Source organism: Podarcis tiliguerta (assembly GCF_965153285.1).
Source record: "Podarcis tiliguerta genome assembly, chromosome: 2".
NCBI classification, from domain to species: domain Eukaryota; kingdom Metazoa; phylum Chordata; class Lepidosauria; order Squamata; family Lacertidae; genus Podarcis; species Podarcis tiliguerta.
Genome location: NC_139535.1, coordinates 109,125,403 through 109,143,039, shown reverse-complemented (window position 1 = coordinate 109,143,039; position 17,637 = coordinate 109,125,403). Strand labels below are relative to the sequence as shown.

The 17,637-nt window shown below is 47.1% G+C and overlaps 2 protein-coding genes and 1 long non-coding RNA gene across 3 annotated transcripts in view; 1 reads left to right on the top strand and 2 right to left on the bottom strand.

The window, feature by feature from the left end:
• MYG1 (MYG1 exonuclease) overlaps window positions 1-17,637 on the bottom strand; it is a 225,535-nt gene that overhangs the window by 60,184 nt on the left and 147,714 nt on the right. The window lies entirely within an intron of this gene.
• The window catches only part of LOC310671834, an 80,495-nt gene that overhangs the window by 30,800 nt on the left and 32,058 nt on the right, over window positions 1-17,637 (bottom strand). The gene's annotated exons all lie outside the window — the stretch shown is intronic.
• LOC310672513 (small ribosomal subunit protein eS21-like) lies at window positions 6,355-6,712 on the top strand. The gene has a single exon (XM_083429801.1). It carries the CDS (start codon window positions 6,428-6,430, stop codon window positions 6,677-6,679), a length of 252 nt encoding a protein of 83 aa, XP_083285927.1. The 5' UTR covers window positions 6,355-6,427; the 3' UTR covers window positions 6,680-6,712.

Below are 17,637 nucleotides of genomic sequence, written 5' to 3'. Positions count from 1 at the left end.
CAGCACCACCCGCGTCCCTTTTGTCTCCTAGTAGGCTTGCAAAAAAATGTATAAATCAAAATCAAATTCATGCTGGATATGTAGAGAAAAGGAAGGGACTTTTTATCACATGTGGTGGTCCTGTAAGAGAACAAAAGCCTTCTGGGAAATGAATGATAAAGAATTAAAGAAGATGATTAGGATAACTTTTAGTAAAAAACCCAGTAAAGGTACCCCTGCCCGTACGGGCCAGTCGTGTCCGACTCTAGGGTTGTGCGCTCATCTCACTTAAGAGGCCAGGAGCCAGCGCTGTCCGGAGACACTTCCGGGTCACGTGGCCAGTGTGATGAAGCTGCTCTGGCGAGCCAGCACCAGCGCAGCACACGGAAACGCCGTTTACCTTCCCGCTGTAAAGCGGTACCTATTTATCTACTTGCACTTAAGGGTGCTTTCGAACTGCTAGGTGGGCAGGAGCAGGGACCGAGCAACAGGAGCTCACCCCGCCGCAGGGATTCGAACCGCTGACCATACGATCGGCAAGTCCTAGACACTGAGGTTTTACCCACAGCGCCACCCGCGTCCCTTAAAAAACAACAAGCCAGTAGCTTTCCTTTTAAGGATAGTGAGTACAGAGATCCAAAGGATCTTAAAAAATTGTTTTTATATGCCACAACCACAGTCAGAATGGTGTTTGCCCAGAGGTGGACAAAGCATGATGGAGCAACCAAGGAAGAATGGCTGATCAAACTAATGGATTGTGCCAAAATGGCAAAATTAACAGGTGTAATAAGAAACCAAGAGGGATTTAAAAAAAAAAAATTACTAAAGAGTGGGGGAAATTTGTGGAATATTTGAAAAACTTAGGTATGCAAGTAATTTCATTAGTAGGATTAACTTAAAACAAGCAGTTAAAACTATAATGGAGAGAAACAGAAGATTAACTTAAAAATGGAGTAAAGTAGAAGATGCAGTGTAAAAAACTAAAATTAGGAAAGAAACCACAAAAGGGGGGAGGGAAGTCAAATATGTATTTGTATTGGATGTATGCAGTGCTTTTTTCTGGGGGACGCAGGGGGACGCATACCCCTTAACATTTTGTGAATCTAAGTTTGGCCTCATTGAGGGGCAGTATTTCAATTTGAGTAGGAAAATGAGAGTGCCCCTAAACATTTTTTTAAAAGAAAAAAAGCACTGGATGTATGTATTTGTAGTGTGCCTGTTTGTAAACTTATGAAAACTTTTATATATATCTATATATCTAAATACAGTCATACCTCGGGTTACAGACGCTTCAGGTTGCTTTTTTTCAGGTTACGGACCGCCAAAACCCAGAAGTACCGGAAGGGGTTACTTCCGGGTTTCAGCTGTCACGCATGCGCAGAAGCTCTAAATCGTGCTTTGTGCATGCGCAGAAATGCCGAATCGCAGGCGCATCGCTGCGGGTTGCGGACGCTGCAGGTTGTGAACGTGCATCCCACACAGATCATGTTTGCAACCCAAGTGTCCACTCTGTCTATCTATCTATCTATCTATCTATCTATCTATCTATCTATCATGTTAGTTGCTATGACCTCTGGCCTTGCACACCACTGACATGTGGCTGGCCCCTGGAAAGGTGTCTGCAAGGGAATGTGGTCCTCGGACTGGAGAGGTTGCCGACCCTTGATTTAGATGGATGTGTGTTGCATCTCTCAATACAGTGGTACCTCAGGTTACATAGGCTTCAGGTTATAGACTCTGCTAACCCAGAAATAGTATCTCGGGTTAAGAACTTTGCTTCAGGAAAAGAACAGAAATCGCGCTCCGGCGGTGCAGCGGCAGCAGGAGGCCCCATTAGCTAAAGTAGTGCTTCAGGTTAAGAACAGTTTCAGGTTAAGAACGGACCTCTGGAACGAATTAAGTACTTAACCCGAGGTACCACTGTAATGCCGTGTGGGTACCGCACAGTAAGTGTCTTTCACACTCCTGCAGCCAACATAGACAGAGCAAGAGTCCAAGAATAAGTCAAAGTCCCACCTCCTGGGAAAGATGCACCTATTTACCAGCAACTTGGGTTAGCTTTGGGGGGGGGGGGGGTTGAAGGGACTGGTAAACAGGATATCCTCCATACATTACCACAACCACGTGGAGCCCTGAGCACGTGGAAACGATTTTTGGTGGAAGTGATTATCGGCAGCAGCTACGCGGTTGAGATAACATTTGGATTTCCCCTCAGCTGCTTTTAATTTCCCAGTTTAAGAAGCAGAAGGAAAAGCATTCTTCGCAATCTGCTACTGTGGGTGTCTTCGCAGAGGCTCTGCCAGTTTTCTCCTGCCTCCCTTTTATTTCGCTCGGCTGCTGGTGTGTAGCGACATGCAAAGCCGTGACTCAGATATCATTCCTGCTGACGGGGGGCCAATGCCCAGATGTGTGTGGACTTCATTTGCCGCCTCCTCTGAGAGAGGGGCTGGAGGTACAAAAAGAAGGCGCCAATGTGAAACGTAAAATGTCCCCTGTCAGCACTGGTTTTTTAAACCAGCCCTGTTCCCATGCAGCTTGAGACACTGAAATGGCACGTTCTTCCTCTGTTGCTTAGCTTATGCCCATTGCTCAGACAAGCTTTCCTCAGTGGTGCCATCAGGGGGCCGGACATCAGGGCAGAAATCCAGGACTCCACACACACAAAAAGCAGAAGCCGCGCCCCAAATTCCAGCAGCTGAAGAGGTAACAGGGCTTAGTGAGCTGGGAGAGTCTGTGACAGAGAACAGTCCAGAATCGGAGGCAGAAGCTGAAGAAGGAGAGTGGGTGAAGGGAGGCCAAGAGGCAGAGAGGAGTCAGGCTGGTGAAGAGGCAAGGGTATCTCTCTTTCTTGCTGCAACAAGCTCCCCTCCCCACTTGTCTCCCAGAACCAGGAGAGGCATGAAAAGGGCGAAAGAGATGCTTGGCTGCATGTAGGCTCAGTCTCTGATTGCTTGGAAAAAGCCCTGGGAAGGTGGGGAATTTTAGTCTCGGCATCTGATTTTCATGCAGGAAGACTGCCAGTAAGGAGCTACTCTGCTCATTAGGCCTGACATTCAATCAAGTCTATGGAGATCATGTTTTTGCTAATAAAAGTTAACTCCATCTTTGAACTGGGTGATTACTGACTGACAGGCTCCTGTGGCATCTAGGCAGCCAGAGTCTCAGGCCTGGGGCACAAATGCAGCCCAGGGAGTGGATGGGCTCCTAGCATTTCCAAGCCAGAGAAGAGAGGCACAATTTTTATGCCCCCTTAGTGGAGGCGAAACTGGCCAACCCTTGGTATGTCCCTGCTCTCAGGCTGGAATTTGAAGCTGATCTCACTCAGCTGCTGATTCAAACTGAAAAACCCTCATATTGCAGCTCTCGCTTATCTGCATTGTGTCCCATTAACACAAATATGGAGAAAGGGAAATGGAAAGGTGCATCGAAATAATATATATTTGCACACAGCTAACTCATTCATTCCAGGGGCGCGGGTGGCGCTGTGGGTAAAACCTCAGCGCCTAGGACTTGCCGATCACATGGTCGGCGGTTCGAATTCCCGCGGCGGGGTGCGCTCCGATCGTTCGGTCCCAGCGTCTGCCAACCTAGCAGTTCGAAAGCACCTCCGGGTGCAAGTAGATAAATAGGGACCGCTTACCAGCGGGAAGGTAAATGGCGTTTCTGTGTGCTGTGCTGGCTCGCCAGATGCAGCTTGTCACGCTGGCCACGTGACCCGGAAGTGTCTGCGGACAGCGCTGGCTCCCGGCCTATAGAGTGAGATGAGCGCACAACCCTAGAGTCTGGCAAGACTGGCCCGTACGGGCAGGGGTACCTTTACCTTTACCTTTAACTCATTCATTGATGAATGTGTTGGCTCTTGGGAGTCACCTACCCGCTGGTCTCTTCTCTTTCCCCTTCAGACCCCCGGAGGGGAGACAGAAAGAGAGAAAGTGAATATCTGTTCATGTTTTCCCAAGGGATCTGCACTGAAGTCACATCCAGTGGAATTAACATGAACCTTGAAAAGTGCTTAGAGTTGAAAAAAGAAGCGGGAAAGTGTACCACTCTTTCAACTTCCTCCTCCTGCTCTATGTACTTTTCAAGGGAGAAAAAAATAAATAACCACCCCTACCACCAGATGACCAAGGGGGCAGTGATGGGCAGCTGAGAAGCTTTTGGGGCACCAATGTAACCCTAAATGACCCTGATTTACAGGAACATAAAGGTAAAGGTAAATGGACCCCTGACCATTAGGTCCAGTCGTGACCGACTCTGGGGTTGCGGTGCTCATCTCGCTTTATTGGCCGAGGGAGCCGGTGTGCAGCTTCTGGGTCATGTGGCCAGCATGACTAAGCCGCTTCTGGCGAACCAGAGCAGCACACGGAAACGCCGTTTACCTTCTCGCCGGAGCAGTACCTATTTATCTACTTGCACTTTGATGTGCTTTCAAACTGCTAGGTTGGCAGGAGCAGGGACCGAGCAACGGGAGCTCACCCCGTCACGGGGATTCAAACCGCCAACCTTCTGATCAGCAAGCCCTAGGCTCTGTGGTTTAACCCACAGCGCCACCTTTTTATAGGAACATACACTATGCGAAATAGAAAAATGGGGTAGTGAAAATTCAAGATTCAGGTTTTTCCAAGATTGGTAGGCTGTGTTCAGCTCAGTGGGTCACAAACTTGTGCAGGAATGTTTTAAGCATGCAATGCTAGTGGCAGCTCAGGTTGCCAGTGAGCCCTGCAGGATTACTCTGGAGCCTCCAAGAATTAAAGATTCATTTCCAGGGCCCTATTGCTACTTAGAAGAATTAAAACCAGTAGAGGGAATTCTCAGGATGAATACAAACGGAGAGTCAGATCGACTTTTGTTATCAGCAAAAAAAATCTGATTGCTGCTCCGCACCAAATTCGTCTCTGGGTCTCTTAGTCTCTGAAAGACATTTCTTCATGACACAAAACCTCTAGGAAGGCATCCAAAAAACAGGCTTGCCAAGCCCAGTGGCAAAGCTGGGGATAAAAGCCCAGGAATCTTCCCAGTTCTCATTCTAAATATCTAAATCCCGCTTCCCTTCCAGGGCTTTACGCCATCCTGTTCTAAACCATTATACTTAGTTCCTTTCTCAGAGCTTAGAAATACAACCCCAAAATCTCTAACCACCAACTTCCACTGCACAGATATCCCGGTCCTGAACATATTCAACGCTCACAGATTTCAACAGAACTTTCTTCCAAGTAAACGCAGGTTACATCAGAACAGTAAGCCAGTTTTCATTCATGGTCCTTGTTCTAATTGCGTCTCTTTGGGATCTTTCATGGAATGGGAACGATCAAAGAGTCTCTTCAGTCATTGAGCTGTAGAGCTGGAAGGGACCCCAAAGTCCATCTAGTCGAACCCACTACAATAAAGGAATCACAGCCCGAGGTTCCCCATTCCTGCCCTAAGTGATTCTCTGAGAGATGGTGCCTTCAGTGTCCCAAGAGCTACCCATAGAATCATAGAATTCTAGACTTGGAAGGGACCCTAAGGATCATTTATTCCAACCCCCTGCAATGCAGGAATATACGGGGATATACTGTCACATACGGGGATTGAACCTGCAACCTTGATGTTGCCTGGCAAGTTCCTGACCCCCCCCCCCAGCTGGAAATAATGACGCATGACACAATTATTAAGGTTAATGGGCTAAAAAAGGCCACAACTTTATTGGTTACAGGTGATGAGCGGTATTGGCTTAGGCATTGATCCTAACCTACTATATCCGACTCCAGCCCGTCTGCTTGAAGTCCGGGAAGGGTTAACCACCAGTAGGGGGAGTCCTGCTGATGCACATCAACTAGGAACTCCCCTGGGGTCACCGACAGGGGGTGTGCCTTAGGCCCTAACCTCCCTAGGCTTCGGACAGGGCCACGCCTTTAGCGGACTACCCTTTAGCGGACTACCCTTCAATATGTGGGGCAGGTGATGGTGCTAGCCCCCCTCATCCATCTACAGAACTAAACCAATGCCTAACCGCCAATACCCAGGAAGTTGTGACGATTTGCTACGAGGTAGGTGAAAACCAAGTGGCTGGTGCCAATTTGCCAAGTGGAAAAATTCCTACCAGGCCCCTCAATGGCGACCAACCAAGGTCCATAGCAAGGTCAAAAAGAAAACCTTGTAGGGCTGGCGGCAAAAAGGGAGATCCCCGGCCGCGTGCTGCCTTTATAGGGCAGGCCCTGCCCCCGAGCCAGCCGATTGGCCGGCTAGGGGGTGACACGGCCAGGAATCCCCCCAATTGCGTGGGGCCGTTGCGCGTGTGGAAGGGCCATGAAGCCCGCAACCCCACCTCCTCCTTAGTGCGGAAGTGGCTTTATCAGCACCACACTCTAACTAACTGAGCTACCCAAGCTTTCCGGCCTGGGCTTGCGGCGTGTGAGGAGCAATTTCTGGTTGCATGTCACTTGTGGCAAAACCCTAGAAAAACACAATGCAGAACGACGCTGGGGAAAGTGTGGATCTCTACGTTCCTTGTAAATGCTCTGCTAGCAACCGGATAATTGGTGCTAAAGACCATGCCTCCATCCAGAGGAATATTTCTGAGGTTGATAAAGTCACAGGCAAAGTCAATGGCCAATTCAAAACGTACGCAATTTGTGGAGCAATTCACAGAACGGGGGAATCTGATGACTCAATACTGTGCCTTGCAAAGAACGATGGTATAATATCCAAGAATTTCTAAAGCGTGATGAAGAAGCATGATGTGAAATTTGTTATAAAAGGTCCGTATAGTAAAAGCTATGGTTTTCCCAGTATTGATGTATGGAAGTGAAAGCTGGACCATAAAGAAGGCTGATCGCCAAAGAATTGATGCTTTTGAATTATGGTGCTGGAGGAGACTCTTGAGAGTCCCATGGACTGCAAGAAGATCAAACCTCTCCATTCTGAAGGAAATCATCCCTGAGTGCTCACTGGAAAGACCGATCCTGAAGCTGAGGCTCCAATACTTTGGCCACCTCATGAGAAGAGAAGACGCCCTGGAAAAGACCCTGATGTTGGGAAAGATGGAGGGCAGAAGCAGAAGGGGACGACGGAGGACGAGATGGTTGGACAGTGTTCTCGAAGCTACCAGCATGAGTTTGACCAAAGTGCGGGAGGCAGTGGAAGACAGGAGTGCCTGGCATGCTCTGGTCCAGGGGGTCACAAAGTGTCGGACATGACTAAACGACTAAACAACAACAAAACTGTTGGAAAGCAAAACAAAAAACAAAAACTGAGCTGTCCAGGCTCCTGAGCTTGAAGACCAGTGGGGCGGAAATGCTTAGAACCCCAGATCAGGCAGACTTGGGCCCAGCCCTGACGGAAGAGGCATGACATGGCAGCTATGCATTCTGCTGCCCATGCGTCTTTTGATTGCCTTGAGCATCTCAGTCGAGGCTGAGGGAAACGCAATGGCTTCACTTCACGGCAAGGCTTGTTCCCCTCCCCAAAACTGCAAATGCCCCACTGAAGCCATTGCTAAATCAAACCCATCCGCCTTGCAAGCTGAGCCGGCTGGCAATTCCCACAGAATGAACATTAGAAGGTGCAGGTAATCGAGTTAGTAGCTGTCAACCCGGCGCTGTCTGCTCCAAATTGGATTCCACTAGAAATCTAATTTACAAAGTATACCCCGCACAGAACACTCCCTTCAATTATATTCCCTTCCCGCGCCACCCGCCCCCCACCCCCGGGCCCCCTACCACCCAAAGATGTACCCTCCACAGCCCTCGCCTCCCCTGGAGAGACCGGAAATTGACAAAGAGGGAGGAAGAAAAGTCTATTCATGGTTGAAACCAGAGAGTCACATCTGAAAAAGCGGACAGAATTAGGGCATATCGGATATGCACATCCCATGCATGGGTTGAAATGCCACATTTTGAAAAATAAGGGACATATCAGAGGTAATTCGGGCATCTGTGATAAAGGAGATTCACTGAGTTGTATGAAACTGCAGAAAACCAATGGCAGAAATGTATGGTAGTCTGCTAAAGGTGCCGGGAATTGTAGCTCTGAGAGATGTAAGTGACAGTTCCCAAGATTCCTTGGGGCAAGCCATGTGATTTAAACGGAGTAGTTGTGATCCAATTCTTGCTCTAGTGACCTCTAACAAGCCTTGGCAGAGCAGAAGCCTGGGCAATTTTTAGGGGAACTCTAGTGGTAAGAAAAGCAGTGTCATTTGCCACTCTGAAACAAGTCCGGGTTGACAAGATGTGCAATACGAACACACACCCACACACCCTGCCTGGACAGAGCTTTGCACAGATGTAAAGTTTTCATGAAAGTTGCTGCAATACATTTGTAGTTTAGTCGTTTAGTCGTGTCCGACTCTTCGTGACCCCATGGACCAGAGCACGCCAGGCACTCCTGTCTTCCACTGCCTCCCGCAGTTTGGTCAAACTCATGCTGGTAGCTTCGAGAACACTGTCCAACCTTCTCGTCCTCCATCGTCCCCTTTTCCTTGTGCCCTCCATCTTTCCCAACATCAGGGTTTTTCCCAGGGAGTCTTCTCTTCTCATCAGGTGGCCAAAGTATTGGAGCCTCAGCTTCAGGATCTGTCCTTCCAGTGAGCACTCAGGGCTGATTTCCTTCAGAATGGATAGGTTTCATCTTCTTGCAGTCCATGGGACTCTCAAGAGTCTCCTCCAGCACCAGAATTCAAAAGCATCAATTCTTTGGCGATCAGCCTTCTTTATGGTCCAGCTCTCACTTCCATACATCACTACTGGGAAAACCATAGCTTTTACTATACAGACCTTTTTTGGCAAGGTGATGTCTCTACTTTTTAAGATGCTGTCTAGTACCTGCCCCACTCTGTTGAAAATTAGGGTGTCAATGCATAGAATGCTTTTGATTCCAGAATGGGGCTGTTGTACCAAAAGCAGAGGAGAATTGTTATTTTTTGACTGAAAGTCTACATTTTACCCTTTCAAAAATGTGCGCTTTAAGAAATTTAAGGCAGAGGAAAAATGCAACAGTACATTTAAACATCCCTTGTGAATGTAGCCTTGTTTCTCTTGGTGGCTGCTGTGAGGATTACAGCGAGGTCTAGCAATAAAGGGCACCCCATGTTGTTGTTGTTGTTGACGACCTGTTTTTCGCCCCTAGGTACCAGGGTGGATTACCACCAGATTAAAATACAATTTAGAAACAATTTTTGAAATATACTCGGAGTCCTGTAGTGATTTCATGCTTTTATTGCCGCTTGTAAAACAGTGATTGAATTGCCCCCCAAACCTCAGGCTTTTATATACATTATTTACACAATGAGTCCCATCTGATTGGCTGATTCTGCTTCCCTCCTGGAGCCTGATTGGTCTTTTCCTGCAGGCCAATCAGTTGTTGCGTTCGACGATCCTACCAGCCTAATAGGCTGATTAACTGGAGCCTGATTGGTCTTTTCCTGCAAGCAAATCAGTTGTTGTATTCGAGGTTCCTCCTTGCCTATCGTTCTAGGATCCAAGCATGGTACAAAACAATTTTTAAAACTCATATTGTACAGACGTGCTATGGTTTGGAAGCAGCAGCATGCCTTTCAAAATGAAATCACAAGTGGGAAGATAACTGCCTTGCTTGTGAGCTGCCTATCCTAGGGGCATCTTGGTTTGCCACTGTCAGAAATAGGATGCTGGACTGAGTGAACTTTCAGCCTGACCCCACAGCGCTCTCCTTATGAGGGGCATCTGGTAACCTCATCCTGTGAATGACACCTCCATTTTGGGGACTGTCAGCCCGTTACTCTCTTTGCCTCTATTGGTTCCAGACATATTCTTCACTGTTGTCTCATCTGGCCACATTTCCATTCATTCTATGACCAGATACCGTATTTTTTGCTCTATAAGACTCACTTTTTCCCTCCTAAAAAGTAAGGAGAAATGTGTGTGCGTCTTATGGAGCAAATGCAGGCTGTGCAGCTATCCCAGAAGCCAGAACAGGATCGCTGCTTATGCTGCGCAGCAATCCCTCTTGCTGTTCTGGCTTCTGAGATTCAGAATATTTTTTTTCTTGTTTTCCTCCTCCAAAAACTAGGTGCATCTTATGGTCTGGTGCATCTTATAGAGCGAAAAATACGGTGCTTTCTTTTTTGTCTTGTGACAGAAGCAGTGCTTTGGAAGAGGGGGGAGGGGGGGGGAGAGAAAGAACCAGAGGAAATCCCTGGCCCCCTCCAGACTGTTTTTTGTGTGTGGATGTAATAGCAACATGCCACTGAAGCAATAATAGTGAACTGGCGATGGATTTAGACTGAACTCTCCACACATCCTTCAGCCTTATTAGCTGTTCTGTGATGCTACCCCAGTGCTATCACGTTGTCTGCAGGGGCTACAGTGCAACCAAAGCAGGACAGAAAATAAAGAATTCGGGGCATAAAAATTAGAGGATTTCAGCAGGAAGTTACAAGAGACACATTGACCAGAAACAAAGCTGCCTCTCCACCCTGAAACATGTTGAGAGTGGGAAGAAACCAGAAGCCTTTCTTTTAGGAATATTAGGTGCTGAGATACCGAAGGACCAGAAAAAACTGTTTATGTATGTGACCACAGTTGCCTGGATGTTGTTAGCCCACAGATGGAAGGAAGATACAGTCAGGAAGAATGGCAGATGGAAAAATCGGACTATGCCAAAATGGCAAAACTTATGGGAAGAATTATAAACCAGGAAGAATCAATTTTAAATAAAGAATAGAGAAAGTATATGATCTATCTGAAAAATTACTGTAAACAATTAAATTCATTAGCAGGATTGATTTAAAATATGTAATTAAAATTTTGAACTAAGGAATAGCTAAAAATTGGAATTATAAAGGCAATGCAGGGGGGGGGGGATTATAATGTAAGGATCCACAAAAGGGGGGAGTCAAAGGGGATACATGTATTGTTTTCTGCTTTTATTTGATGTTTGCAAAATTGAAAAATAGAACAATAAAAAAGAGTGTGGGATCACATATAACTGCCTCAGTACCTTCAAGAGCACAATTAATCATGAATGCAGATTAAAAAGGACTTCCAACAGTTCCAAATATCTCTTTACTGACATGGAACAACAGCATCGAGATAACTGAGATTGGCTCCGCTCGTGGCCCTGGGAGTCGGGTCACCCAAAACACAAGATGCTAAAATAAGAGAGCAAGTTTCCTGCGCAGCCAGACTGCGGCTCTGCCCTGTAATCAGCCAAAGGACCTAAATGCTGTGTTTATTTATAACCCTTTCATTTCTCCTCAGCTCACTCCCTTTGGTCGGGTGACCGCAAAACTCTGAATGGACCAAAGGGTCCCATAGGAATCGCTGTTGGTGGCGGCCATCTTGGTTGAAGTTCTAGGTGGAGGGAATGGCAAGAGGTGCTAGGGGACTTATGGAGGATAAGGGCCTCGAGGTCTGATTGGCAGAGTTGTACCTAGGGGCTCTTGTGCCCTTGGCCCCCCACTCCCAGGAAAAACCCTATTTTACTGTGATAGCCACATAGCTAGGCCCTCAACACACTCTTATTTTATTGCAATATAACTAGACTGAGGGGAAAACCACACAGTAGCTGCAATTGGGAGAAAACTGCAGGAGCCTGAGGCCAGACAGCATCAACTTAACCTTTTAGCATACACAACAGCGACTGGCCTCAGGGGTGCCAGCTTGAATGAAATATTTTTATTAAGTTTTCATTTCATAATATTTAAATACATCCTTATTATTCACATTAATTTTGCTCATACGAGCTGTTCAACTTCCCTCCCTCCCACCTCATGGTTTCCATAATTCCTTTCTAAGACATAGCATTTGTACCTCTTCCTGTTTATCTTTCAATCATTCCAATTATCACCTTTTAAAATAAATATTAAAAGGTATAAATCATATACAAGTCTTCTTAAATCAATCCTGCTAGTGCTGTTAATTGTTTGCAATTGTCCTTCAAATATTGTACAAATTTACCCGTCTTTTTGGAAAGCTTGATCACGTTGGTTTCGGATTTTCCCGGTCAGTTCCGCCAATTCTGCATATTCCATCGTCTTCGCCTGCCATTCTTCTAAGCTTGAATAAAATATTGGGGGCCCCAGGTAAGACCCTCCTTGCATAATCAAATGAGGTGCGTACACCTCATTTGAATGGCAATGCCCATCAACTTTGGGGGTGCCTGGCCCCCTCAATATTTTATTGGAGGGGGCAAATGGATCTCGGCCTCTAGGAGTTGGCTTCTATGACTGCCCTACTCTTGAGTGGTAGCAACTCTGAGGTAGCAACTGTTTTCCTCCTTGTGGCAGAGGACTGGGAGCACCCTTCCCCATCACCTCAGGTGAGATGTGGGAGCATCAAACCTACAGGCCCTTGTGCAATGAGCCCATTTGTGTGATGATTCACGTGGCAGAGAGAGAAGCTGTGCAACCCTTTCTCTAGCTTAGGAAGGGAACATGGTGCCTGTTGGTTTTATTAGTTAGTGCTTGGTGTGTGTGTGTGTGTGTGTGTGTGAGAGAGAGAGAGAGAGAGAGAGAGAGAGAGAGAGACCCAGCTTCTGCTACTTGATTTAATCAGTCAAACCATAAGCAGGTTGCAATGGTTAAAGCGCATTAGGATGTAACTAAAAGTAAAGGTAAAGGGGCCCCTGACAGTTAGGTCCAGTCGCAGACGACTCTGGGGCTGCGGCGCTCATCTCGCTTTATTGGCCAAGGGAGCCGACATACAGCTTCCGGGTCATGTGGCCAGCATGACTAAGCCGCTTCTGGCGAACCAGCGCAGCGCACGGAAACGCCGTTTACCTTCCCGCCGGAGCTGTACCTATTTATCTACTTGCACTTCGACGTGCTTTCAAACTGCTAGGTTGGCAGGAGCAGGGACCGAGCAACGGGAGCTCACACCGTCGCGGGGATTTGAACCGCCAACCTTCTGATCGGCAAGCCCTAGGCTCTTTGGTTTAGACCACAGCGCCACCCGCATCCCTAAGATGTAACTAGCCCAAGCTAAATTGTTCTGAGTGCGCCCCTTTCAAGTAAAGTGACCATTCTACTTTACAGAGAGCTCAGTCCCCTGTTTGAAAGGATGTCAGTCCTCTGTTTGACAAAGACTTCTAATTGAAAAGCTACCCAGTCCAGGACCACAAGGCAGGAGAGGCCTTGAAGTTGCCCATGAACAGTAACTTAGCAGCTGGACAGCAAACTGAGCAGGGAACACAGTTCGCCTGCACAGTCTTCCTCGCTATAAGTGAGATGCATTTCTTAAAATTGCATCTATGCATATAAATTAACATATTCAAACCTGTGTCCTCTTTTTCTTTTCTTTTTCCCCATGATGCACGGCCTGTCTTCCTGCTGAAATGTTTTTTACCTGAAGGAGCAATCCTGACTTTAAAAATGAATAAGAACTTTCTTCACACCACCAGCATCCTCTGCAAGTTCCTCAAAACGCCCTTGGCTGTTTGGGAGATATTCCTTTATTAGCTGCTCTACTCCCCAACCTCCCATCCATCCTTTTGTTAAGCAGGAATGTGTCTTTTGTCATGCATTTTTGCCCACGGCCTATCTCACCTGTGGAGCCTTTTGTCTTCTACCTCCAAAACCAGGAACCTGCAAGCAGGATGGATTTTCCTCATCCAGGACCTTGTTGCCATGGCGCTAGCACAATGAAGGAGGGCATGGAAAGGGGAGGGTTTGAGTAGAAGGGCCCCACAGCAAACAATGACATCAAAATGAGGTTCCTGGCAAATGTTGCAGCAGGAGGTAAGGGAGTGGTGGGTTTCAACTCCTGAGGACACAAACCTGAAGAGTTACACTCTCAAGCCATGTGCAGAGTAAGTGTGTCTGTATTATCTTAAGTGACTTACTTGGATGGATCTACCATTATCAAAGTTTGGTTTGCACTCCAAGGGTGCAACTAGAAATATAAAGGAGGAGGGTTGGGTAAGGCTTCAACAAGATCAGCCCCTGCAATCTCCTTAAATCACACCCATTTAACTTGCCATCTTTGCTGTGCCCATTCTTTCAAAGTAACAATTTAGCTCCAATAATGACTCAGAACCAGAGACAAAACGGTCCCACGCCTTTCTTGATCCACTGAGAAAATGGGCCTATTGCAAAAAGCAGAGACATCACCTTGCCAACAAAGGTCCGTATAGTAAAAGCTATGGTTTTCCCAGCAGTGATGTATGGAAGTGAGAGCTGGACCATAAAGAAGGCTAATCGCCGAAGAACTGATGCTTTTGAATTCTGGTGCTGGAGGAGACTCTTGAGAGTCCCATGGACTGCAAGAAGATCAAACCTATCCATTCTGAAGGAAATCAGCCCTGATTGCTCACTGGAAGGACAGATCCTGAAGCTGAGGCTCCAATACTTTGGCCACCTCATGAGAAGAGAAGACTCCCTGGGAAAAACCCTGATGTTGGGAAAGATGGAGGGCACCAGGAAAAGGGGACGATGGAGGAGGAGATGGTTGGACAGTGTTCTCGAAGCTACCAGCATGAGTTTGACCAAACTGCGGGAGGCAGTGGAAGACAGGAGTGCCTGGCGTGCTCTGGTCCATGGGGTCATGAAGAGTCGGACATGACTAAACAGCAACAATTCAACAGCCATGCCTGAAGAGTCATACCAAAGGTGGACGGTTGCCAAGGAGTACACAAAGAAGGTCTGTGGAAAATCTGTTCCGCTACCTAGAGGATATTTAGAAACAGGGTTTCTGTAGCCCTGCTCAGAGTCAAGTGGAGGCACACAAAGACACAAACACGTTTCCCAAAGCTGGTAATTTCTGCCCTCCCTTCCCCACAGGTGGGCGGGGTTTGCGGCACCGAGCAAGGCTCACCTGGGCGGGTACCACCCACCTGCTTGGGCTGGCCTTTGACCCACCCTCGGCCAGGGAGGACAATGGACGACTGGCCGGGGGTGAGGCTAAGGTCAAAGAAAAGAGGCTGACTCTGTTGTCCAAGCCTCTTTTGGTGTTCTTCCTTCCAGGATCACCCACCCACCCTCCCTCAAATTAATAATTTCTTGCCTCTATAATTTCATCCTAGGTCAGCGGTCTTCAAGTTAATGATACTTTTCCTTACAGGCTAATATTTTGCCTCCATGTCAGCGGGCGCTTTCTGCGGTCATAAGATGGTTGCTGTATTCAGAACCGGGAAGGAATTTTCCCTGCATGGGCAGGTTTCGCCTTCGCCGTAGCATTTCGTCACAACTTTGGCAGTTTTAGGCCTTGGCAAGGTATCCTTTAGTCTAACATCAAGTCGGGGAGGGATGCATTCATGCTCCCTCCCCATGCGGCGGCGCATGCAGGGCCTGTTAAAGGGCAAACATCAGGAGTCCCTGGTCCTAGAGCGGCGACATGTAGGTCAAACTCCCGGGACGAGGTCGGTGGAAGGGCATGCTGTGTAAGTTTGCGCTTTGCAGCCCGCTCTCACTGGGCTTCAACTGCCTGCATATCAGCCAGGCGGCTGAGAGGGTTACCTGCCAAGGCCTGTGCCAAGTTTCCCACTTCTGAAGCTCAATAAAGTTGTGGCCAATTTCAGTGGCGTAGCGTCGGTTGTCAACACCTGGGGCAAGGCAAGTAATTTGCGACACCCCCCCCCCCGCTGCACTGTCCCTCCCCCAGATAGTCCCTCGCTCTCTCTCCGCACCGCACGCCTGGCACCCTCCCCTCCACAGTGGGCAGCGACCCGGCGGCTCGGATCGGATTCGCACAGCCAGCACTGCAGTGAGAGAGAGTGAGTGAGCCAGGTAGGGGCAGAGAGCTGCGAGTGCGAGCGCGCCCCCCTCCAGATGTTGCGCCCGGTGCGGCCGGCCCCCCTGCACCCCCCACGCTACGCCACTGGCCAATTTGAACCCATACTCTGGTCTCTTGTCTCATCATTTGGGGAAAAGGGGTGGGCACCACAGACAGGGTTTAGCGTGTGTGCCCGCAATAGTAGTTACATACCACCTCTAAACTTTGCATTGCTATTCTGGCACAACCATTAAAAGATGTAATGAATGGGATATTAAACACAGGGAGGGTGCCAGATTCTTGGAAAGATGCCTATATCACACCTATTCTGTATTTAACCCCTGGCAAAATTAGCTAAGATGTATAAAACAAGATCAACTACATGCTGGAAATGTAAGTGGTAAAAGTATTTTGGGAGATGATATACAATGAACAGGGGTGGGTGTGTTTAAGATAACCTTTTCTAAAAAAAACCTTGAAGCCTTTCTTCTAGGAATTGTAGGTGCTGAAATTCCAAGTGACCAGAAGAGACTTTTCATGTATGCGACCGCTGCTGCCTGGACACTATTAGCCCATAGATGGAAAGAAGGCAAAGTCCCTACCAGAGAAGATGGAAGATTAAACTGATGGACAAAACTGGAGATGGCAAAACTGACTAGAAGAATTAGGAATCAGGTAGACCAAAATTTCAGTAAGGAATGGGGAAAATACATAATTTACCTAAAAGATTCATTGTAAACAATTGAAATTATTAGTAGGACTGGAATGACGCTTGCAGTTAAATGTTGGACGATGGTTTTACTGGATATTTAATAGAATTGGATTAACAGAGAAGATGCAGGAGAAAAAAGTTAACATAAGGACCCACAAAGGAGAGAGGGGAAGTGCAAGGGAACTTATGGAAATTATTTTATTTGTTTGCTTGGTGGTTGTTTGTAAATTTAAATAAATTTAAATAAATTTAAATAAATTTAAATAAATAAACTTTGCACTGGTATTCTGATCCCGGTCATATGCATTGTGCCACTGGGAGCTCCTGTTAGCACTGCTGCTCAGCTTCCTCCTCCTTTGTTTTGGTATTGCCCTTCAAGGACTCCTCATGGAGGAGGATGGGAACACATTTTGTTGGTTCTGCCTGCCATTGCTTCAGGCTGTACCTACCTCTGGCTCTGGCGCCACCTACTGTTGGGCTCCTTGCCTTCTGCCCTAGCAGCACTGTTTGGCTTATTACACCAGCAGTAACTGGGCGGAGAGGAGGCAGAGAGGCATCAAAAGCCTTGCCCCAGCTACTGCACCAGTGCCAAATCTTTGGACACAACACAGATCCTCAGCCTGTTTTTCTTAAATATAAGAAAAAACTGAATACCAAATAAAATATCAAAGTTATGATTGCACAGGGAAGAATAATAAAGAGTTAATGTGATTCGGCTTACATGACTTGGAACAGCTGCATAGATATTAAATACTGGGGCAAGATTGTATTGATTATCTTCATTTTGCTCTGATGTTTACAGAATCTAATAATGATTTTTATAAAGTATCGGGTACATTTTCCTGCCTTATATGGATGCCTTTTGGGAGTTTTGCCATTTCAGCAGTTTTCCAAACCTTGCATAACTGTTCTTTAATACTTAAGTTGGGAGTTTTAGATGTATCCTGTTTTGAGGCCACTGGTATATTAGATTATATTTAAGTCCCAATCAGATTGTGGTGGTATCTTTTTTCCCCTTTTTTCCCTGCTACTCCATCCAGAAGGCCTGGTACAGCATTTGTGTGTGTGTGTGTACTCCAGTCTTAGCAGTGCCACAGTGAATCCTTGGGTTACACCAGTTGGACAAGGATATGATCGTATGCAAGCCTGCCACTTCACCTTGCGTCATACTAGCTGGGAAATAAACTATGCCAGGGTAGCCAATGGTGTTGCCTCCATTGTTGGACGCCAACTCCCATCAGCCCCAGCCAGCAAGGTCAAAGGCCAAGAAATCTTGATCTC